The sequence below is a fragment of the Ranitomeya variabilis genome, chromosome 2 (assembly GCF_051348905.1).
Source record: "Ranitomeya variabilis isolate aRanVar5 chromosome 2, aRanVar5.hap1, whole genome shotgun sequence".
Classification (NCBI taxonomy): Eukaryota; Metazoa; Chordata; class Amphibia; order Anura; family Dendrobatidae; genus Ranitomeya; species Ranitomeya variabilis.
Genome location: NC_135233.1, coordinates 783,012,911 through 783,037,128, shown reverse-complemented (window position 1 = coordinate 783,037,128; position 24,218 = coordinate 783,012,911). Strand labels below are relative to the sequence as shown.

Here is a 24,218-nt window from a genome sequence, read left to right as displayed (position 1 = left end):
AACAGTTAAATTATTTTTCTATCCTTTTACAAAATAATCAATTTCAACAAAAATTTGGCCAACCCACCCCGCCTGTCCCTGTTTATATAGAACTATTGCTAATTTTCTAGGTCTAATTGTATACCAAGATATGAAGGCACCTAAGTATACTTATTTTGAATTGACATGCCACAACTCTCCTTTTAAGCCAAGGGGGGGGGGCCATATCCTACCTATTCTCAAGTTTCAAATCTTCTTCCAGGATACTAAACTTACATAAATTCATGGTCCAACGAGAAGCTGATCAAGATCTAGAGGTTGATTTTTCTCAATGGCAGCCCATCTGCACCTCCATATCAACAGGTAGTCATCAAGCAGCCCTTGAAGAAACTACTATTAAGATAGTGCATGTCTTTTCCTTTTAGGCATCCACCACTTATAACCTTTCTATTATCTCTCTGTTTCTGGGGTCCCCAGGAGAAACCAACACATCTTCATATATATGGCGGTCTTACCAGGTTGTTTGGAGATTATAGTCCAAAATTTGTCATTTCAAAAGCACCACCATACACTGCGTGCAGAATTATTAGGCAAGTTGTATTTTAGAGGATTATTTTTATTATTGATCAATAACTATGTTCTCAATCAACCCAAAAGACTCATAAATATCAAAGCTTAATATTTTTGGAAGTTGAGGTGGGTTTTTTTAGATTTGGCTATCTTAGGAGGATATCTGTTTGTGCAGGTAACTATTACTGTGCAGAATTATTAGGCAACTTAATAAAAACCAAATATATTTCCATCTCACTTGTTTATTTTCACCAGGTAAACCAATATAACTGCACAAAATTCATTTCTGACATGCAAAAACAAAACCCCAAAAAATTAGTGACCAATATAGCCACGTATCTTTATGATGACACTCAACAGCCTTCCATCCATAGATTCTGTCAGTTGCTTGATCTGTTTACGATCAACATTGCGTGCAGCAGCCACCACAGCCTCCCAGACACTGTTCCGAGAGGTGGACTGTTTTCCCTCCCTGTAGATCTCCCATTTTATGAGGGACCACAGGTTCTCTATAGGGTTCAGATCAGGTGAACAAGGGGGCCATGTCATTATTTTTTCTTCTTTGAGACCTTTACTGGTCAGCCACGCTGTGGAGTAGTTGGAGGCATGTGATGGAGCATTGTCCGGCATAAAAATCATGTTTTTCTTGAACGATACCGACTTCTTCCTGTACCACTGCTTGAAGAAGTTGTCTTCCAGAAACTGGCAGTAGGTCTGGGAGTTGAGCTTCACTCCATCCTCAACCTGAAAGGGTCCCACAAGTTAATTGTCAGTATTCCGGGTTTTCCAAGTTACCTTGTGAATGTTTTTGCCCTTTGTTAAGATGGAGTTTGCTGTTTCTGTCTGCCCTACTTCCTGTTCATTTGTTTAAAACCCGGGTCAGGTGTCAGCCTCACTGCTGGAGTATTCTGCTTGGTTTCTCCATCAGCTCAGCTGCTTGTCTGCTGTACTTCTACCCGTGGCTCTGGACATTCTCTGCCTATGTAAGTTACGCTCTCAGTCTGTTGGCTTGGGAACTTAACCCTTGGTTCTCTCCTCCGGGTAAGAACTCTGTTTGGAACTGTGTTTGGGGCTTTGCTGCTGGACTTAGACTGTGTTTGCTACTTAATCCTTATTTACTCCCCCCGGTGGGAGCTACTGGAAATTACACCAGTATAATTCTTTATGTGAACTTGTTTCTGGACTTACCCGTGTTTATGCCACAACTGAGATAAACTTATGAACTTGTTTTTGGACTTACCCGTGTTTATCCCACACCTGGGATTAACTTGTGAACTTGTTTCTGGACTTACCCGTGTTCGTCCCACACCTGGGATTAACCTGAGGACTTGTTTCTGGACTTCCATGTGTTTACTTCATACCCGGATTTGACTCTTTCTGCACCAGCTGTGTTTGGATCTGCACGTCACCCGTCTCACTCACCTTGCCAAGGACTTTGGCCTAAGAACTCTTCTGTTTTGCTGTATATGGCTAAGGGACTTGTTTCATTGCAAGTTATCAGTATATTGTTTGTGTGTTTTTGCTGTGTTACAAATACACTATTTTACACTAAAGAAACCCGTCTCTGTCTGTTCATTGCCCCATGCTACCAGAATCTTAAGAGTTCCTACAATAGTATTACAGGATATTCCAGCCTTAAAAATGATTCTGCTGGGGCAATGACAGAGACACGGGTAGACAAGATGTTTGCTATGATTAACTCCTTGCAACAGGAGGTGGTGGCTATGCAAAATAAGATCAGAGACATGGACTCCCGAGCTAACCATAATGCGCAGGTGTTTGGTCAGGCTCTTCAAGATTTACGTACTCAGGTAGAGGCTCAGGTCACACCACCTGTTCAGCATGCACCACCAACCAGTATGCCTAAATTGCCTCCTTTTCGGTTTAATGGTGACCGAAGTCAATTCCGTGGGTTTGTAAATCAATGTATATTATTTTTTGATGTACATGCCTCCTACTATCAGTCTGATAGATCTAAGGTACTATGTATTATTATGTTGTTGACATCACGATCACTGGCTTGGGCAAATCCTATGGTAGAAAGTCGCGATGTCCGTCTAAATAATTTGGATGATTTTCTGGCAGCTATGGCGCAAATGTTTGATGATCCCAACCGCCGTGCCTCCGCTGAAAAATCCTTGCTTTCCTTACGCCAGGGGAAACGTTCAGTCATAGAGTATATTACTGAATTTAAGAGGTTAGTAGTGGATACCAACTGGGATGAAAATGCTTTGTTACCAATTTTCAGGAAAGGGTTGTCCAGTACAATCAAGGATGAGCTAGCTCGCTCAGAATCTCCACAGGAGTATGAGTTATTTTTACAGCACTGTGTGCGTATTGATATATGCCTAACTGAACGCAGACAGGAGAAATGGGCAGCTGTAAATCGCATCACTAATTTTACTCTTCCGTCTAGGGAAACTACCAGTAAGAACCCGCGGGAAGCTGAGGAGGTGCCGATGCAAGTGGACTCACTACAAAAACGTGAAAGTAATGAACGCCGTGAATATCGCTTTCGAGAACTCTTATGCTTTTACTGTGGCCAATCAGATCATTTCCTTATTAATTGTCCTAAATGTCCCAACCTAACAAGGTATTGGCGGCAGTAGGGGATTATGACAATACCGACACTGAGTCAGAAGTTTCGGAGACCAGTTTACATCTAGATGCTGTGGTTCCCCTAACAGTAATGTCGACTTCCCCTAAGGATCAAGGGGAGAAATACATTGTTCTCTTCCTATTCAGATTCTGTGGGAGGGACAGTGGATAACAAGTTCTGCTATGATAGATTCTGGAGCAGGTGGAAATTTCATGGATTCTTCTTTTGCCAGGGAACATGGTATTAAGACACAGCTAAGAGCCTCACCAGTCACCATGGAAACGGTGGATGGTTCTCCGTTAGTTTCTGGGCCAGTAGACCGGGAGACGGTGCTTCTGAAGTGTAAGATGGAACCAGACCATCTGGAAACCCTATCATTTATGCTAATATCTTCTCCTCATTTTCCTGTAATTTTAGGAATTCCCTGGTTACGGTCACAGAATCCAAACATCAATTGGGAAACTAAGGAGATATCCTTCCTTCCGAAGTGTAGCTCTACCATCAGTCCACAAGTAATGGCTCCAGTTACCCAGAATTTGGAGGAAACGAAACAGGTATCTACTCTCCCTCTGGTTTACCAGGAATTTTCAGACATTTGTGACAAGAGGAAGGCAGATCAACTCCCTCCACACAGACCATATGACTGCCCCATAGAGCTGCTTCCCGGGGCAGCGATTCCTTTCGGCCATGTTTACCCGTTGGCAGCTCCAGAATTAAAGACATTACGGGAGTATATAGACGAGAATTTAGCCAAGGGGTTTATCCGACCATCTTCTTCACCAGCGGGCGCTCCCATATTCTTTGTAAAGAAAAAAGATGGCACTCTAAGACCGTGTATTGACTATCGGGAGCTAAACAAGGTAACCATCCGTAACAGGTACCCGTTGCCGTTAATTCCTGAATTGTTGGAGAGAGTTCGCCAAGCTAAAATATTCACCAAATTAGATCTTCGCGGAGCATATAATTTACTCCGTATACGTCCCGGAGATGAATGGAAAACAGCTTTCAGATGTCGGTATGGACATTTTGAATACTTAGTGATGCCATTCGGACTCTGTAATGCTCCTGCTGCTTTCCAACACTTGGCCAACGATATTTTCAGGGATTTACTGGATCATTATGTAGTCATTTACCTGGATGACATCTTGATTTTCTCTGATTCCCTACAGGAACACCAGGAACATGTCAAGACCGTGCTCAGACGTTTGAGAGACAACCATCTGTATATCAAACTCGAAAAGTGTGAATTTCATTGCTCCAAAATTCAATTTTTAGGCTATGTTATTTCTCCCCAGGGATTGAATATGGAGTCCAGCAAGATCCAGGTGATCATAGATTGGCCGGTACCAGGAAACATCAAAGAGGTACAAAGATTCATTGGCTTTGCTAACTTTTATAGACGTTTCATCCGGAATTTTTCGGAAATTGTCCGTCCCATCACTCTCCTCACTAAGAAGGGGAGGAAGTTTGTATGGTCTTCGCAAGCCCAGGAAGCCTTTGATCGCCTAAAGGTTTGTTTTACCACGGCTCCGATATTGACACACCCGGACCCTGCACTGCCTTTCGTCGTGGAGGTGGACGCTTCTGACTGTGCACTGGGAGCAATCCTCTCACAACGAACCGGAGATAAAGGTTTGCTGCACCCGTGTGCCTTCTTTTCTCGCAGGTTATCATCTGCTGAACTGAACTATGATATTGCAGATAAGGAACTTTTGGCAATCATTTCCGCTTTTAAGGAATGGAGACACCATTTGCAGGGAGCAACTCAACAGGTAGTGGTGCTCACAGACCACCGTAATCTGGAATTCCTCAAGTCCGCCAGATGTCTCTCTCCTCGACAAGCTAGGTGGAGTTTGTTCCTAAACCAGTTTGATTTTGTCATCTCGTGCCGCCCAGGTTCACGTAATGGGAAAGCCGATGCACTATCCCGAATCCACACGATGGACTCCGTGCCTGGGACCCCGTCTAAGACCATCTTGTCGGATGCCAATTTCATAGGAGTGCTCCAGGACCGGGACCTGTGGGAGGAGATCAAGCTGGCCTATGATGGTGACGTATTTCTTGCTGCTCCACCTGACAATGTGAATCTTGTCTTACAGAATGGTGTATGTCATGATCTCTGCAGGCAGAGATCATAGCAAGCCTATAGAGGGACAAGCTCTCGGAAGATGGAACTATACTGACCATGAACTAAGCCTGCCGCGCAACTAGAAATAGCCAGGTAGCATTTCCTATTTATAGCTAGATGCCCAGCTCTGGCCTAAGACCTAAATAGCTAGCAGAGGGAAATATAAGACCTGGCTCACCTCTAGAGAAATATTCCAAAGAAGACAGTAGCCCCCCACATATAATGACGGTGAGTTCAGATGAAACAACAAACGCAGCAGGAAAATAGTCTTAGCAAATTTGAGGTCCGCTTACTAGATAGCAGAAGACAGATAGTATACTTTCATGGTCAGCAGAAAAACACTAACAAAACACCATCCAGAGATTACCTTAAACTCTGGCATTAACTCATAACGCCAGAGTAGCAATCCCTGATCAACGAGAGCTTTCCAGACACAGTAACAAAACTTCAGCTGTGAACTGGAACAAATAGGCAAAACAAAACATGGACAAAAGTCCAACTTATCTAGTAGTTGTCTAGAAGCAGGAACAAGCACTGAGAGGCATCAGATAACATTGTTGACCGGCAAGAAACCACCAGAGAAATGAGCTTAAATAGCGACACCCACTACTGATGGAACCAGGTGAAACAGGAAAGAGGATGACAAGTCCAATTCCACAAGCGGCCACCGGGGGAGCCCAGAATCCAAATTCACAACAGTACCCCCCCCTCAAGGAGGGGGCACCGAACCCTCACCAGATCCACCAGGGCGACCAGGATGAGCCCTATGGAAGGCACGAACAAGATCAGAAGCATGAACATCAGATGCATTGACCCAAGAATTATCCTCCTGGCCGTAACCCTTCCAGTTGACCAGATACTGGAGTTTCCGTCTGGAAACACGAGAGTCCAAAATTTTCTCCACAACGTACTCCAACTCACCCTCAACCAACACCGGAGCAGGAGGCTCAACTGAAGGTACAACAGGTACCTCATACCTGCGCAATAACGACCGATGAAAAACGTTATGAATGGAAAAGGACGCAGGGAGGTCCAAACGGAAAGAAACAGGATTAAGAATCTCCAATATTCTATAAGGGCCGATGAACCGAGGTTTAAACTTAGGAGAAGAGACCCTCATAGGGACAAAACGAGAAGACAACCACACTAAATCTCCAACACAAAGCCGAGAACCAACACGACGATGACGGTTGGCAAAACGCTGAGTCTTCTCCTGGGACAACTTCAAATTGTCCATAACCTGCCCCCAGATGTGATGCAATCTCTCCACCACCGCATCCACTCCAGGACAATCCGAGGACTCCACCTGACCGGAGGAAAATCGAGGGTGAAACCCCGAATTACAGAAAAACGGGGACACCAAGGTGGAAGAACTGGCCCGATTATTGAGGGCGAACTCTGCCAATGGCAAAAAAGCAACCCAATCATCCTGGTCAGCAGAGACAAAACACCTCAGATATGTCTCAAGGGTCTGATTAGTCCGCTCGGTCTGGCCATTAGTCTGAGGGTGAAAAGCAGATGAAAAAGACAAATCTATGCCCATCCTAGCACAGAATGCCCGCCAAAATCTAGACACAAATTGGGTACCTCTGTCAGAAACAATATTCTCAGGAATACCGTGCAATCGGACAACATTCTGAAAAAACAGAGGAACCAACTCAGAAGAAGAAGGCAACTTGGGCAGAGGAACCAAATGGACCATTTTAGAGAAACGGTCACAGACCACCCAGATGACAGACATCTTCTGGGAAACAGGCAGATCTGAAATAAAATCCATCGAGATGTGTGTCCAAGGCCTCTTAGGAATAGGCAAGGGCAACAGCAGTCCGCTAGCCCGAGAACTACAAGACTTGGCCCGAGCACAAACGTCACATGACTGCACAAAGACTCGCACATCTCGTGACAGGGAAGGCCACCAGAAGGATCTTGCCACCAAATCCCTGGTACCAAAAATTCCGGGATGACCTGCCAATGCAGAAGAATGTACCTCAGAGATGACTCTGCTGGTCCAATCATCCGGAACAAACAGTCTATCAGGCGGACAACGATCCGGTCTATCCGCCTGAAACTCTTGCAAGGACCGCCGCAGATCAGGAGAAACGGCCGACAAAATTACTCCCTCCCTAAGGATACCTGTGGGTTCAGAATTACCAGGAGAGTCCGGGTCAAAACTCCTAGAAAGGGCATCTGCCTTAACATTCTTAGAACCCGGTAGGTATGACACCACAAAATTAAAGCGAGAAAAAAATAAAGACCAGCGCGCCTGTCTAGGATTCAGGCGTCTGGCAGTCTCAAGATAAATCAAATTTTTGTGGTCAGTCAATACCACCACCTGATGCCTAGCCCCCTCGAGCCAATGGCGCCACTCCTCAAACGCCCACTTCATGGCCAAAAGCTCCCGATTCCCAACATCATAATTCCGCTCTGCGGGCGAAAATTTGCGAGAAAAGAAGGCACAAGGCCTAATGACGGAGCAGTCGGAACCTTTCTGCGACAACACTGCCCCAGCTCCGATCTCCGAAGCGTCAACCTCAACCTGAAAAGGCAGATTCACATCAGGCTGACGCAACACAGGGGCAGAGGCAAAACGGCGCTTAAGCTCCTGAAAGGCCTCCACAGCATGAGGGGACCAATTAGCAACATCAGCGCCTTGTCTGGTCAAATCAGTCAGTGGTTTAACGACATCCGAAAAACCAGCAATAAATCGGCGGTAAAAGTTGGCAAAGCCCAAAAATCTCTGAAGACCCTTAAGAGAGGAGGGCTGAGTCCAGTCACAAATAGCCTGCACCTTGACGGGATCCATCTCAATGGAAGAGGGAGAAAAAATATACCCCAAAAAGGAAATTTTCTGGACCCCAAAAACGCACTTAGACCCCTTCACACATAAAGAATTAGACCGCAGAACCTGAAAAACTCTCCTGACCTGCTGGACATGAGAGTCCCAGTCATCAGAAAAAATCAGAATATCATCCAGGTATATTATCATAAACTTATCCAGAAAATCGCGGAAAATATCATGCATAAAAGACTGGAAAACTGAAGGGGCATTAGAAAGACCAAAAGGCATGACCAAATACTCAAAGTGGCCCTCGGGCGTATTAAATGCGGTCTTCCACTCATCCCCCTGCCTGATCCGCACCAAATTATACGCCCCACGAAGATCAATTTTAGAGAACCACTTAGCACCCTCTATACGAGCAAACAAATCAGTAAGCAATGGCAATGGGTATTGATACTTAACAGTGATCTTATTCAGAAGCCGATAATCAATACATGGTCTCAAAGAGCCGTCTTTTTTTGAGACAAAGAAAAACCCAGCTCCCAAGGGAGAAGAAGATGGACGAATATGTCCCTTTTCCAAAGACTCCTTTATATATTCCCGCATAGCAGCATGTTCCGGCACAGACAAATTAAACAAACGACCCTTTGGATATTTACAACCCGGTATCAAATCTATGGCACAATCGCACTCACGGTGCGGAGGTAACGACCCAAGCTTGGGTTCGTCAAAGACGTCTTGATAATCAGAGAGGAACTCAGGGACTTCAGAGGGAATGGACGACGAAATAGAAACCAAAGGTACGTCCCCATGAATACCCTTACATCCCCAGCTCAACACAGACATTGCTCTCCAGTCCAAGACTGGGTTGTGAGACTGCAACCATGGCAATCCCAGTACCAAATCGTCATGTAAATTATACAGCACCAGGAAACGAATAATCTCCTGGTGATCCGGATTGATACGCATGGTTACTTGTGTCCAGTATTGTGGTTTATTATTAGCCAATGGGGTGGAGTCAATCCCCTTCAGAGGAATAAGAGTCTCCAAAGGCTCTAAATCAAAACCACAACGATTGGCAAAGGACCAATCCATAAGACTCAGAGCGGCGCCAGAGTCAACATAGGCGTCCGTGGCAATGGATGACAAAGAGCAAATCAGGGTTACAGACAAAATAAACTTAGACTGAATGGTGCCAATGGAAACAGACTTATCAAGCTTCTTTGTACGCCTAGAGCATGCTGATATAACATGAGTAGAATCCCCACAATAGAAACACAATCCATTCTTCCGTCTAAAATTCTGTCGCTCGCTCCTGGACAGAATTCTATCACACTGCATACTTTCTGGCGTCTTTTCCATAGACACCGCCAGATGGTGCACCGGTTTGCGCTCCCGCAGACGCCTATCAATCTGAATAGCCATTGTCATGGACTCATTCAGACCTGCAGGCAAAGGGAACCCCACCATAACATCCTTAACGGCATCAGAGAGACCTTCTCTGAAAGTTGCCGCCAAGGCGCACTCATTCCACTGAGTAAGCACAGACCATTTACGGAATTTTTGGCAGAAAACTTCAGCTTCGTCTTGCCCCTGAGATAGTGCCATCAAAGTTTTTTCTGCCTGAAGTTCCAAATGAGGTTCCTCATAAAGCAAGCCCAAGGCCAGAAAAAACGCATCCACATCGCGTAACGCAGGATCCCCTGCTGGCAATGAGAAGGCCCAATCTTGAGGGTCACCCCTGAGCAAGGAAATCACAATCCTAACCTGCTGAGCAGGGTCTCCAGCTGAACGAGACTTCAGGGACAAATAAAGCTTACAATTATTTCGGAAATTCTGGAAGCTAGCTCTATTCCCTGTGAAGAACTCCGGCAAAGGAATTCTCGGTTCAGATACCGGAGCATGTACCACAAAATCTTGTAAATTTTGTACTTTCGTGATGAGATTATTCAAACCCGCAGTTACACTCTGGAGATCCATTATTGTCAGGTGCACACAGAGCATACAGAGATTAGGAGGAGAGAGAGAAAAAAGACTGCAGCAAGGCAGACTGGAGGAAAAAAAAAAAAAAAAAAAAAAAATTCCAGCAGACTTCTTATAACTCTCCTTTCTCAACCTGGGTCTTTAACACTTTATTGGCCGGTCAAACTGTCATGATCTCTGCAGGCAGAGATCATAGCAAGCCTATAGAGGGACAAGCTCTCGGAAGATGGAACTATACTGACCATGAACTAAGCCTGCCGCGCAACTAGAAATAGCCAGGTAGCATTTCCTATTTATAGCTAGATGCCCAGCTCTGGCCTAAGACCTAAATAGCTAGCAGAGGGAAATATAAGACCTGGCTCACCTCTAGAGAAATATTCCAAAGAAGACAGTAGCCCCCCACATATAATGACGGTGAGTTCAGATGAAACAACAAACGCAGCAGGAAAATAGTCTTAGCAAATTTGAGGTCCGCTTACTAGATAGCAGAAGACAGATAGTATACTTTCATGGTCAGCAGAAAAACACTAACAAAACACCATCCAGAGATTACCTTAAACTCTGGCATTAACTCATAACGCCAGAGTAGCAATCCCTGATCAACGAGAGCTTTCCAGACACAGTAACAAAACTTCAGCTGTGAACTGGAACAAATAGGCAAAACAAAACATGGACAAAAGTCCAACTTATCTAGTAGTTGTCTAGAAGCAGGAACAAGCACTGAGAGGCATCAGATAACATTGTTGACCGGCAAGAAACCACCAGAGAAATGAGCTTAAATAGCGACACCCACTACTGATGGAACCAGGTGAAACAGGAAAGAGGATGACAAGTCCAATTCCACAAGCGGCCACCGGGGGAGCCCAGAATCCAAATTCACAACAGGTGTATGGCTTAGAGATCGCTGTATTTATGTCCCTGAGGCTGTGAGACTTCGAATTCTCAAATTGGTCCATGACTCCGTATTGGCTGGTCATCGGGGGGTACAGAAGACGCAGGAAATTTTAAGCCGTTTTTTCTGGTGGCCTACCCGTTTGAAGGATGTGAATGACTATGTCCGCTCTTGTGAGGTTTGTGCCCGGTACAAAGTTCCTCGTGTTTCACCTACGGGCCTTCTTAAGCCACTACCCGTACCATCTCGTCCTTGGGGGTCTATTTCGATGGACTTTATTGTGGAGTTACCCACCTCCGGCGGTAAGAATACTATTCTGGTGGTAGTGGACCGTCTAACAAAGGCTGCTCATTTTATTCCTTGCAGTGGTCTTCCCTCAGCCACAGAGACAGTGGATCTGGTTATCCAGAATGTTTTCCGGCTGCATGGGGTACCAGATGAGATCATCTCTGACCGGGGAATACAATTTACCTCTAGGTTTTGGAAAGGATTTTGTTCTGCACTCCACATTAATGTTTGCTTGTCTTCTGCATACCATCCTCAGACCAATGGGCAAACCGAACGAACCAATCAAACCTTGGAGCAATATCTACGCTGTTACGTCAGTCATTTGCAGGATGATTGGCTGAAGCTTCTTCCATTAGCGGAATTCTCGTATAACAACTCACAGAGCAGTTCCACGAAGGTAACGCCTTTTTTCGCACAATTTGGGATATCATCCAAATATTTTGCCTAGGTCTCCGGTTGCTACTTCGGTACCAGCAGTTCAAGACAGAGTGGCAGTGTTGCAACATAATCTTGAAGTTTTGAAAGACTCCCTGACCGCAGCACAGGAGCGTTACAAGAAGTCGGCTGATAGATTCCGGAAACCGGCACCCATGTATAAGGTAGGAGACTCGGTTTGGTTGTCTACCAAGAATCTAAAATTGGGTGTTCCTTCGCAGAAGCTGGGGCAGAAGTTCATCGGTCCATTCAAGATCACTGGGATTGTGAGCTCTGTTGCTTGTCGGCTGAAGCTGCCACGAACTCTAAAGGTACACCCAGTATTTCATGTTTCTTTATTAAAACCAGTCTCTCTCAACACATTTCAGGGACGTATCATACCTCCTCCTCCACCAGTGTTGGTTGATGGCGAAGAACAATTTGTTGTACAGGACATTATCGATTCAAGACTTCATAGGAATCGACTTCAGTATCTGGTTAGATGGCAGGGTTATTCTCCTGAAAACGATTCTTGGGAACCAGTAAGTAACATCAATGCTCCCCTGAAGGTTGCTCAATTTCATCGTAGATACCCAGGCAAACCTGGTCCAGGATTGTCCTGAGGCCGTTTCTAGGGGGGGGAGTAATGTCAGTATTCCGGGTTTTCCAAGTTACCTTGTGAATGTTTTTGCCCTTTGTTAAGATGGAGTTTGCTGTTTCTGTCTGCCCTACTTCCTGTTCATTTGTTTAAAACCCGGGTCAGGTGTCAGCCTCACTGCTGGAGTATTCTGCTTGGTTTCTCCATCAGCTCAGCTGCTTGTCTGCTGTACTTCTACCCGTGGCTCTGGACATTCTCTGCCTATGTAAGTTACGCTCTCAGTCTGTTGGCTTGGGAACTTAACCCTTGGTTCTCTCCTCCGGGTAAGAACTCTGTTTGGAACTGTGTTTGGGGCTTTGCTGCTGGACTTAGACTGTGTTTGCTACTTAATCCTTATTTACTCCCCCCGGTGGGAGCTACTGGAAATTACACCAGTATAATTCTTTATGTGAACTTGTTTCTGGACTTACCCGTGTTTATGCCACAACTGAGATAAACTTATGAACTTGTTTTTGGACTTACCCGTGTTTATCCCACACCTGGGATTAACTTGTGAACTTGTTTCTGGACTTACCCGTGTTCGTCCCACACCTGGGATTAACCTGAGGACTTGTTTCTGGACTTCCCTGTGTTTACTTCATACCCGGATTTGACTCTTTCTGCACCAGCTGTGTTTGGATCTGCACGTCACCCGTCTCACTCACCTTGCCAAGGACTTTGGCCTAAGAACTCTTCTGTTTTGCTGTATATGGCTAAGGGACTTGTTTCATTGCAAGTTATCAGTATATTGTTTGTGTGTTTTTGCTGTGTTACAAATACACTATTTTACACTAAAGAAACCCGTCTCTGTCTGTTCATTGCCCCATGCTACCAGAATCTTAAGAGTTCCTACAATAGTATTACATTAATCTTTGATGATACCAGCCCATACCAGTAGCCCACCTCCACCTTGCTGGTGTCTGATTCAGAGTGGAGCTCTCTGCCCTTTACTGATCCAGCCTCTGGCCCATCCATCTGGCCCATCAAGAGTCACTCTCATTTCATCAGTCCATAAAACCTTTGAAAAGTAAGTCTTAAGATATTTCTTGGCCCAGACTTGACGTTTTATCTTATGTTTCTTGTTCAAAGGTGGTCGTTTTTCAGCCTTACTTACCTTGGCCATGTCCCTGAGTATCGCACACCTTGTGCTTTTTGTTACTCCAGTAACGTTGCAGCTCTGAAATATGGCAAAACTGGTGGCAAATGGCATCTTGGCAGCTTCACGCTTGATTTTCCTCAATTCATGGGCAGTTATTTTGTGCCTTTTTTTGCCCAACACGCTTCTTGCGACCCTGTTGGCTATTTGCCATGAAAAGCTTGATTGTTCGGTGATCACGCTTCAAAAGTTTGGCAATTTCAACACTGCTGCATCTCTCTGCAAGACATCTCACAATTTTGGACTTTTTAGAGCCCGTCAAATCTCTCTTCTGACCCATTTTGCCAAAGGAAAGGAAGTTGCCTAATAATTAAGCGCACCTTATATAGGGTTTTGATGTCATTAGACAACACCCCTCCTCATTACAGAGATGCACATCACCTGATTTACTTAATTGGTAGATGGCTCTCAAGCCTGAACAGCTCGGAGTAGGACAACAAGTATAAAAAGTATCATGTGATCAAAATACAACTTGCCTAATAATTCTGCACGCAGTGTAGTAAAAGGTTATACAAAATATTTCTCAACATAAGTAAACACTATATGGAGCTGTGCTGTCCCAGCCCTGTACACTACATACGTCTGGCCACTGCAGGAGCGGCAAACACGGATCCTAAGAATAGATCATCAATATACATGTTCTGAACAAGTCCATTATCTCCTTAACTCCATAGCATTGTGTGGTACCTACATCTGAATCTATATAGTTTCTTTGTAAATGAGGTTTCATATGGCATTTTTCTCAGTGTACACCCATTTCCCCAGCACTACAGTATATAGCAATATGTGCAATGTAGTGAAGTCCTGGCTGCGGCATAAAAATGTAAAGAAGTTTTCAGGAACTGCTCTATCCAATGGATCTTCTCACAAGGTAGCACGTTTGATGTAGTGGAGAGACCTTCCAGCTTCCATTAAAAAAAGAAGCATCTTATAATCTGAAAGTTAACTGACAAGCTATCTGCACCAACATAACTTGGATCTCCTGTAGTAATTCAGTGTAAAATGTGGATTGAATAGGAAACAGTTTCTCTGAAATATGGCACTTCTCTTGCCACATCAACATGAACTGAGATCCTGGCAACATTTCCTTCTGCTGTAAACAGAGCCCGAGCGCGGTCCCAGACTTCTCCATGTGTCCGACAAAGTTACTTCTCATATTTTGAATGAAAGAATGTTTCTCCTTCAACGTAACGAAGAGTCTAAAGTTAGTTTATAGAAAAGACATTAGAAAACTAAACTAACCATACGGCTGCACATTCTTTCCTATTTAGAGATAGGAAGTCAAACAAAGGAGCCCTCTGTCAGAAAGTAACATTTTATATTTGCTTGTGCCGGTTTAGCTAATTTATAATACTCGGCAGACAGCTGGTCAGGTATAATACACATATTAGTTTTCAGAAAGAAAACGTTTGTATGCTAGGAACATTTCTCCTTTCTGAATTTTCTGTATTTCCTATATGTGCTTTACATCACAGAACAACTATGATGAATATTTAAATGGAAGAAATGCAGAAACGTTGCTTAGCAATGTAGTTTTTTTTATATTTTGTAGATATTTTGTGTTTTAGGCAGATTTTTTTATTTCATTCAAAAAATCTGCAGCAAGGTGCTGTAAAACTGTCACCAGAGTAAAATGGGGGATCTAAGGCTTAACAGATATTTTGGTTGTTTTGACACTTTTCTTCACAACTTGTTTCCATACAGTGGCATGTAGAAGTTTGGTCAAAATGACTGTTATTGTGAACAATTAAGCAAGTTGAAGATGAAATGATCTCTAAAAGGCCTAAAGTTAAAAATGATACATTTCCTTTGTATTTTAGGTTAAAAAAAATACATTGTCTTTTTTCTTTCATTTTAAAACTCACAAAAAGGAAAATGGGCTCATGCAAAAATTAGGGCACCCTTGGAGATTTGTGTGCTCAAATAACTTTGACCAAGATTTCAGACCTTAACCCCTTCCCGACATGTGACGGTATAGTACGTCACATGTCGGGACCCCCGCTTTGATGTGCGCTCCGGCGGTGAGCGCACATCAAAGTCGCGACATGTCAGCTGTTTTTTACAGCTGACATGTGCGCGCAATAGCGGCGGGTGAAATCGCGATCACCCGCCGCTATTAACTAGTTAAATGCCGCTGTCAAACGCAGACAGCGGCATTTAACTACCGCATCCGGCCGTGCGGCCGGATATGAGCGCATCGCCGACCCCTGTCACATGATCGGGGGTCGGCGATGCTCCTCCATTGTAACCATAGAGGTCCTTGAGACCTCTATGGTTACTGATTGCCGGTGGCTGTGAGCGCCCCCCTGTGGTCGGCGCTCACAGCACACCTGCATTTCAGCTACATAACAGCGATCTGATGATCGCTGTTATGTAGCAGAGCCGATCGGGCTGTGCCTGCTTCTAGCCTCCCATGGAGGCTATAGAAGCATGGCAAAAGTAAAAAAAAAAAGTTTTTAAAAATGTGAAAAAAATAAAAAAAACATAAAAGTTTAAATCACCCCCCTTTCGCCCCAATCAAAATAAATCAATAATAAAAAAAAACAACCTACACATATTTGGTATCGCCGCGTTCAGAATCGCCCGATCTATCAATTAAAAAAAAGCATTAACCTGATCGCTAAATGGCGTAATGAGAAAAAAAATCGAAACGCCAGATTTACGTTTTTTTGGTCGCCACGACATTGCATTAAAATGCAATAACGGGCGATCAAAAGAACGTATCTACACCAAAATGCTATCATTAAAAACGCCAGCTCGGCACGCAAAAAATAAGCCCTCACCTGACCCCAGATCACGAAAAATGGAGACGCTACGAGTATCGGAAAATGGCGCAATTTTGTTTTGTTTTGTTTTTTGCAAAGTTTGGAATTTTTTTTCACCACTTAGGTGAAAAATAACCTAGTCATGTTAGGTGTCTATGAACTCGTAGTGACCTGGAGAATCATAATGGCAGGTCAGTTTTAGCATTTAGTGAACCTAGCAAAATAGGCAAGCAAAAAACAAGTGTGGGATTGCACTTTTTTTGCAATTTCACTGCACTTGGAATTTTTTTCCCGTTTTCTAGTACACGACATGCTAAAACCAATGATGTCGTTCAAAAGTACAACTCGTCCCGCAAAAATAAGCCCTCACATGGCCAAATTGACGGAAAAATAAAAAAGTTATGGCTCTGGGAAGGAGGGGAGCGGAAAACGAAAACGGAAAAACGGAAAAAGCTCCGGGGGTGAAGGGGTTAATTGACCTGTTAGGGTTATGGCTTGTTCAGTATCATCGATAGGAAAGGCTAGGTGATGCAAATTTCCTCTAACTGTGTGCCAAAAAACAGCAGCCATGGGTTCTACTACGCAGCTGCCTGGCACTCTGAAAATGAAAATGGTGGAGGCCCACAAAGCAGGAGAAGGCTATAAGAAGATAGCAAGGCGTTTTCAAGCTGCCCTTTCCTCAATTCAATTCAAAATGTAATTAAGAAATCGCTGTTAACAGGAACAGTGGAGGTCAAGATAGGGTCTGGAAGACCAAGCAAAATTTCAGTGAGAGCTGCTCGTAGGATTGCTAGAGAGGCAAATCAGAACTCCCTCTTGACTGCAAAAGACCTTCACAAAGATGTAGCATACTCTGGAGTTATGTTACATTGTTCTACTGTTCAGAGACACCTACACAAAACAATTTGAAAACAAGTCCTGTGGACCGATGAGTTTAAAATAGAACTCTTTGGCCAGTATGATCAAAGGTTTGTTTGGAGAAAAAAGGGCAAATAATTTCAGGAAAAGAACATCTCTCCAATCATTAAGCATGGGGGTGGACCAATCATGCTTTGGGGTTGTGTTGCAGCTAATGGCACGGGGAACATTTCATAGGTAGAGGGGAAGAATGCATTCAATTAAATTTCAACAAATTCTTGATGGAAACATAACACCATCTGTAAAAACGCTGAAGTTGAAAGGAGGATGGCTTCTACAAATGGATAATGATCCTACATTGGCCCTCAGACTCCCCTGATCTGAACATCATTGAAAATATGTAGCAAAACCTCAAAATAGCACTGCATGAAAGACGACCCAGGAATCTCAGAGAACTAGCAGAATTTTCTAAGGAAGAATGGCTGAAAATCCCTCAAACATGAATTGAAAGAGTTTCATCTGGTACTCCTACTAGGTACTATCCATGCTGGGTGCCCAAACTTTTGCACTGGCCCATTTTCCTTTGTGTAATTTTTAAAATGCAAAATATGGAAAAAATATATATATATGCAGTAAATATTGCCTAAAATACAAAGGAAATGTGTCATCTTTAACTTTAGGCGTTTTAGAGATCATTTCATCTTCAACTTGCTTGACTGTTCAGGATAATAATAATTTTGACCAAGGGTGTCAAAACTTATATGCCAGTGTATATTTTCCTTTGATGTTTTGCAGCCTTCAGTCTGAATCTACAAAGTTCACATTCTAATAAAAACATGGAAAGCCATTAAGTTTTGACTAGTACTATACATTAGCAACTCACCAAAAAAGGACATAAATTCAAAAATGTATCATGCCGGTCATGATGAGGAGGTGTGCTGGAGTCAGACGCTCATGATTCATTAGGAGGCATAGACCTCTTAATGATTCCGGCACATCTGACAAGCAGCATGCACCTCCGTGTGCGCCTCGCCACAACTCCTTACTCTAGTCGGGTACTGATGTAACATTTGTGGCATAAGCTATGATGAATCAGGCTCCCCTTCTTGAAGAAGCATCCACGCGAAACGCGCGCCAAGGGGTTGCGGCAGGAGGATCCTACTTACATTCACTACTATGGGTGAGTCCAGCCTTTTCTCGAGACATGTAAGGGTTTAGGGACCTGCCTTTTGGTAGCCCCTAGGGGATACATATCCTGAATATCCATACCCATTAGGGATTCACTACCCCCATATACCCCCTGTTGATTATGACTACGGCTTGGTTTCACTCACCCTTATTGTGTTTACTTGCAACACTGGTTATTCCTCCTGGCTGCTACTAGCAGGTTCCCTTTATTCATTTCTTTTCCAGCAGCCTTGTATTTGGCTGCTTTTGTTTTTATCTTCTGTATTTGTACTTTTATCTGTATTTGTATTAATCAATAAACTTTTGATTTTACCTTTTTGGTGTATTTCGTATTCCATGCTCTTTGGTTCTGGTCTTTAACTTTATTGTAATATGCCGGCACTGCCTACCTTTCAGTCACAGCTTTCATGAATTCCTCCACAAGGTCATCATAAGCCTTCCCTCTCACTCGCTTGTGTCTTAGTCCGATGTAAAGAGGGTCCTGTAGTAATTCCTTTAAAACAAAAAGTTATTAATACCATTAAAAAAAAAGGCTCCGTGGCAAACTAAACAAATAATGACAAAATACATGATAATGAAGGCAAATATTAGCAGCTTCTCCTATTCCACTCTCTGGATCGGAAGGATCCATTTTCAAGAGACTTTAAAAATGATAACAGTAGGGGTTTAAAAGGAATCTGGGGGTATATGGATAAAGTAACTTGCTGTAGATATTAGGTAATCATAAAGATCTTTAAAACTTACATAGAGAAAAGTTTGACCTTTTACAAATCCCACAGACATTAATATTTTCCTAAAGTGAAATCATTACATTTATTAAACTGCGGGATAACGCGAAGTTACATCCTGTAATTTTCTATCATTAAAAGAACCGATAAATCTTTGTGGTGTATGTTTTTATTTGCATAGTCATCCTGGCCATAATGTCATGCCTGGTAGGGATGCTCTCATAGGCAGGAATGCCAGAAGCATAATTGGTGCCTTATTTACTGAAAAACATTACAGATACATGCAAGTGGGGGTAAATTAAGCTGAATAATGATGAACAATATATCATGTCCTGCGGCAATGTTCCATGACATTGGGTTTATAAAGTCCACTCCCTCGTAATAAAAATGATTGTGTATTTTCCCCTTATGCTATAAAGAAACAGATGTGTAGGAAGTGCTGTCACCCTGTGATGGGGATAGAGTCTAGCTTCCTACGGACCCCCATGGATCTGGAGAGTTCAGGTGACACAGTGCTGGTGTAGTCCTACAGCCCCTTATTTTTCTTGGAAGTAGAACTTCTGGACAGACAGCTGTGAATGGGACTGTATTTATTTGAATGGGGCCAGGCTGCTGTTCCTGCTCAGCCTGGTGATGCTGGGATAAAACAGAAGAGGGACCATAGTTACTTTATGAGATGGAAAACCCAACTAAAATAACAATAAAGTGTAAGAGACTGTTTATCTCCAGAAAGTTTGGAATACTATGAAGGATGTGAGTGTGCCGAACCATCTGATCAGCCTCATTAGGAACCTTTACATCAACCAAGAAGCAACAGGCCGAATGGAACACTTATGGAACAAAGTAGAGCGAGGCGTTAGACAAGGCTGCATCCTTTTACCATTTCTCTTCAGTTTATATGCAGAACCTATATTCAGGAAAGTTGGATTTACCAAAAATCAATCAAAATTGCTGGACGAATCGTCAACCATCTTAAAGACACAGATGATACAACATTGATAGCAACAAGCGTAGATGGAAAGAAGTACTTATTACAGAGTGTCAAGATGGAAATCTCGAACATCAGACTGCTACTCAACACAAAGAAGACAAAGATATTAGATACTAACTAATATCAGGTACAACCAGGACACATTTGAGATGGACGACGAGGAACTGGAAGTTGTGAAGGACTTCAACCTAATGAGATTGATGATAACTCAAGAGGCAACGACGACACCGGAAATCAATAGGAGCATAGCTATGGGTAGATCAACACTGAAGACACTGGACAAGGTCTTCAAATCAAGGTACATTATAATGGCGAAAAACAAAGATAGTAATCACAGGAGAAGGACATTATGGTGGGAAGAATAGAGGGAACAAGGCGAAGAGGAAGACCAGCAACCCAATGGTTCAACATTATCAAGATAATGGCAGAGAAGACCCTGGTGGACCTATCTAGGCTTTCACAAGATCGATCTTCCTACAGAACTTTCATCCATCAATTTACCATAGCTCGAGATTGAGCTGAAGGCTGTTAAATAATAATAAAGTGTAAGTCCATGGATGTTATACTGTTAAATGTATTGTGCTCCATCTGTCTCCATTAACAGCCATTTCAGGCTACAAGAACTATATTTCTTGTCATTGGAACTACTGACGGGAAATAGAGAGAAATCCATGCCGCCATTGATCACTTGCTTACCACCAGCCCTGACAATCTCCAGATACATTTATATCCATTTGGGTAAATAATATTAGAAACTGTTTTTACAGTATGCTCTTTTATAAGATTGTATACATTGCACGTTTAGTGGCCACATGAATCTGTAGTTTTATATAAAACCACAATCAATATTTGATGTCAGCACCAGATCAGCTGCATAGGCATCTTCACGCTCCTCTATGCAAAGGGGGCTAAATCCAACCTTCATAAACACTTTTGTTTCATGTGTTTTATCCTGCTTACTGCTGTGAGACACTACAGCCTGATATCAAAATCTGCCCTTTAAATTGAATCGGTCAGCAGGTTTTTGCTATTTAATCTGAGAGCAGCATTATGTAGGGCATAGTGCCTGTTTCAAGCGATGTGTCATTTACTAGTGTGTGTTGTAGGTTCAATACAATCAGTATTTTATCAGCAGGAAATTATCACTGCAGGACTAGATCTCAAGTGTAGGCCAGTTGGGCTAATCTGTGTATCCCCACCCCCACCACTGATTGGCAGCTTACTGACAATGCACAGTGTACACCGGAAGATGCCAATCAGTGGTGTGGGTGAAGTTATGTAAACAGGTGATCAGATGCAACAGTGCAAAAGATGAGAACACTTAACCAAAGATTATTAGCAGGTTTGAAAAATTATTGAAATACAGTGCAATGTTTTACAATGGTAATATATACCCCTTTTGAGAGTGGAAGTTGATATAACAATTCTAACAATAAAACTCTATCACACAAGGCAATAAACAATGATGATGTGTGATGGTGTCTCTGTCCTAATACCCTGGCCTATAGTGCTCCACAGTTAGTCTTGTCACAGCCGTCACTTAGTCAGCACATCGGTAGAAACAATTCCAGTATAGGATCTAACGGGAGTCAGTGGTGCTACTCCATTAGGCCGCAAGTATGTTATCGACTAGTCACTTCAGCAATGCCTTTACGCCGGCTGCCTCAGTTTCCTGGTCCCCTCTGTACTGCAATTTACACCAAAGTTGCCTGCGTTCCTCTGGTCGGATCTGTCTCTCGTGTAGCCTCGGTTTCTCTGGTCTGCTCTCTCTCTATCGGGTCTTCTCAAGTTCTTTGGTTGTGTCTCTCTCAGATCCCTCTTCCTCACTCAAGGCTGGGGATTCGCTTCACTGTTTTGGCCCAGTGTTGGTAGTTGCGGCTAGATGCCAGCTTAGCGTCTTCCATACGTCTGTCCTGATACAGGTTCAGCCATCGACTCCAATCCTTCTTTGCCCTCCTTGGCCTTTTATAATTGCTAACTGAGACACAGCTATCACCTGACCTGGTGTCTCCTCCAGACTCTTCCTCCAGGACACAAGCAATTTCCTCTACCGTTCCTGCTAAATGCAATTCTCTCTGCTTTCCATAGTCCTATAGTCTTTGACCAGCAGATGGCGGTGTTTGCTAGGCATTAATTGAGTGGGTCTTCTCACGCTTCCATCCAATTACAGTTATACACATCTCAGCATTCTGAACACAGAGAGAAAACAATGATTCTATCAGATCTTCACTAAGCACTTTGGTGCGAGGCTCTCTGTCTCTACATTATGCTGCTCTCAGATTATAAAGCAAAAACCTGCAGACAGATTCCCTATAAATGTTCTATTTTTCATTTTTCAAACTATGAGCATGGTAGGAAAATAGAGGACACCACAAACATTTAACAACAATTACTATGAAAAATGTGCAATTGTTATAAAACTATATTGATAGATTATTATATCTCCATGACCCATGATGCTTCTAGTCTGCTAACAGTTAAGAAAAACAGAAACAACAAGGCTATGTTCGCATGTTGCCTTTTTTTCTACTTGTTTTCTGCAAATTAAAAGCTGCTTTTTACATACCATAAAAAGTTATACTATTGCAGAAATCTCATTTTCCTGACTGAATTTGAAAACAGCTTTTTGAAAATGCTAGGGTTAGGGCTAGGGTTAGGGTTGGGGCTAGGGTTGGGGCTAGGGTTGGGGCTGGGGATAAGGCTACAGTTAGGGTTAGGGTTGGGGCTAAAGTTAGGGTTAGGGTTTGGATTACATTTACGGTTGGGAATAGGGTTGGGATTAGGGTTAGGGGTGTGTCTGGGTTAGAGGTGTGGTTAGGGTTACCGTTGGGATTAGGGTTAGGGGTGTGTTTGGATTAGGGTTTCAGTTATAATTGGGGGGTTGCCACTTTTTAAGCACATCAGGGTCTCTCCAAACGCAACATGGCGTCCGATCTCAATTCCAGCCAATTCTGCGTTGAAAAAGTAAAACAGTGCTCCTTCCCTTCCGAGCTCTCCCGTGCGCCTAAACAGGGGTTTACCCCAACATATGGGGTATCAGCGTACTCGGAACACATTGGAGAACAACTTTTGGGGTCCAATTTCTCCTGTTACCCTTGGGAAAATACAAAACTGGGGGATAAAAAATAATTTTTGTGGAAAAAAATATTTTTTATTTGCACGGCTCTGCGTTATAAACTGTAGTGAAACACTTGGGGGTTCAAAGCGCTCACAACACATCTAGATAAGTTCCTTAGGGGGTTTACTTTCCAAAATGGTGTCACTTGTGGGGGGTTTCTACTGTTTAGGTACATTAGGGGCTCTGCAAACGCAATGTGACGCCTGCAGACCATTCCATCTAAGTCTACATTCTAAATGGCGCTCCTTCCCTTCCGAGCCCTCCCATGCGCCCAAACGGTGGTTCCCCCCCACATATGGGGTATCAGCGCACTCAAGACAAATTGGACAACAACTTTTGGGGTCCAATTTCTCCTGTTACCCTTGGAAAATACAAAACTGGGGGCTAAAAAATAATTTTGGGGGAAAAAATGTTTTATTTTTATTTTCACGGCTCTGCGTTATAAACTGTAGTGAAACACTTGGGGGTTCAAAGTTCTCACAACACAACTAGATAAGTTCCTTGGGGGGTCTAGTTTCCAATATTGGGTCACTTGTTGGGGGTTTCTACTGTTTAGGTACATTATGGGTTCTGCAAACGCAATGTGACGTCTGCAGACCAATCCATCTAAGTCTGCATTCCAAATGATGCTCCTTCCCTTCCGAGCTCTGCCATGCGCTCAAACGGTGGTTCCCCCCACATATCAGGTATCAGCGTACTCAGGACAAATTGGACAACAATATTTAGGGTCCAATTTCTCCTGTTACCCTTGGGAAAATACAAAACTGGGGGCTAAAAAAATAATTTTTGTGGAAAAAAAAATATTTTTTATTTGCACGGCTCTGCGTTATAAACTGTAGTGAAACACTTGGGGGTTCAAAGCTCTCACAACACATCTAGATGAGTTCCTTAGTGGGTCTACTTTCCAAAATGGTGTCACTTGTGGTTTTTTTTTACTGTTTAGGTACATTAGGGGCTCTGCAAACGCAAAGTGACGCCTGCAGACCATTCCATCTAAGTCTGCATTCCAAATGGCGCTCCATCCCTTCCGAGCCCTCCCATGCGCCCAAACGGTGGTTCCTCCCCACATATGGGGTATCAGCGTACTCAGGACAAATTGGACAACAACTTTTGGTGTCCAATTTCTCCTGTTACCCTTGGGAAAA

At 43.3% G+C, this 24,218-nt stretch overlaps 1 protein-coding gene across 1 annotated transcript in view; it reads right to left on the bottom strand.

Moving 5' to 3' along the window:
• ME1 (malic enzyme 1) overlaps positions 1 to 24,218 on the bottom strand; it is a 444,597-nt gene that overhangs the window by 218,151 nt on the left and 202,228 nt on the right. The window contains exon 6 of the mRNA XM_077289802.1: positions 18,626 to 18,729. Within this exon, the coding sequence (XP_077145917.1) occupies positions 18,626 to 18,729 (104 nt within the window). The remainder of the gene's footprint in view (positions 1 to 18,625; positions 18,730 to 24,218) is intronic.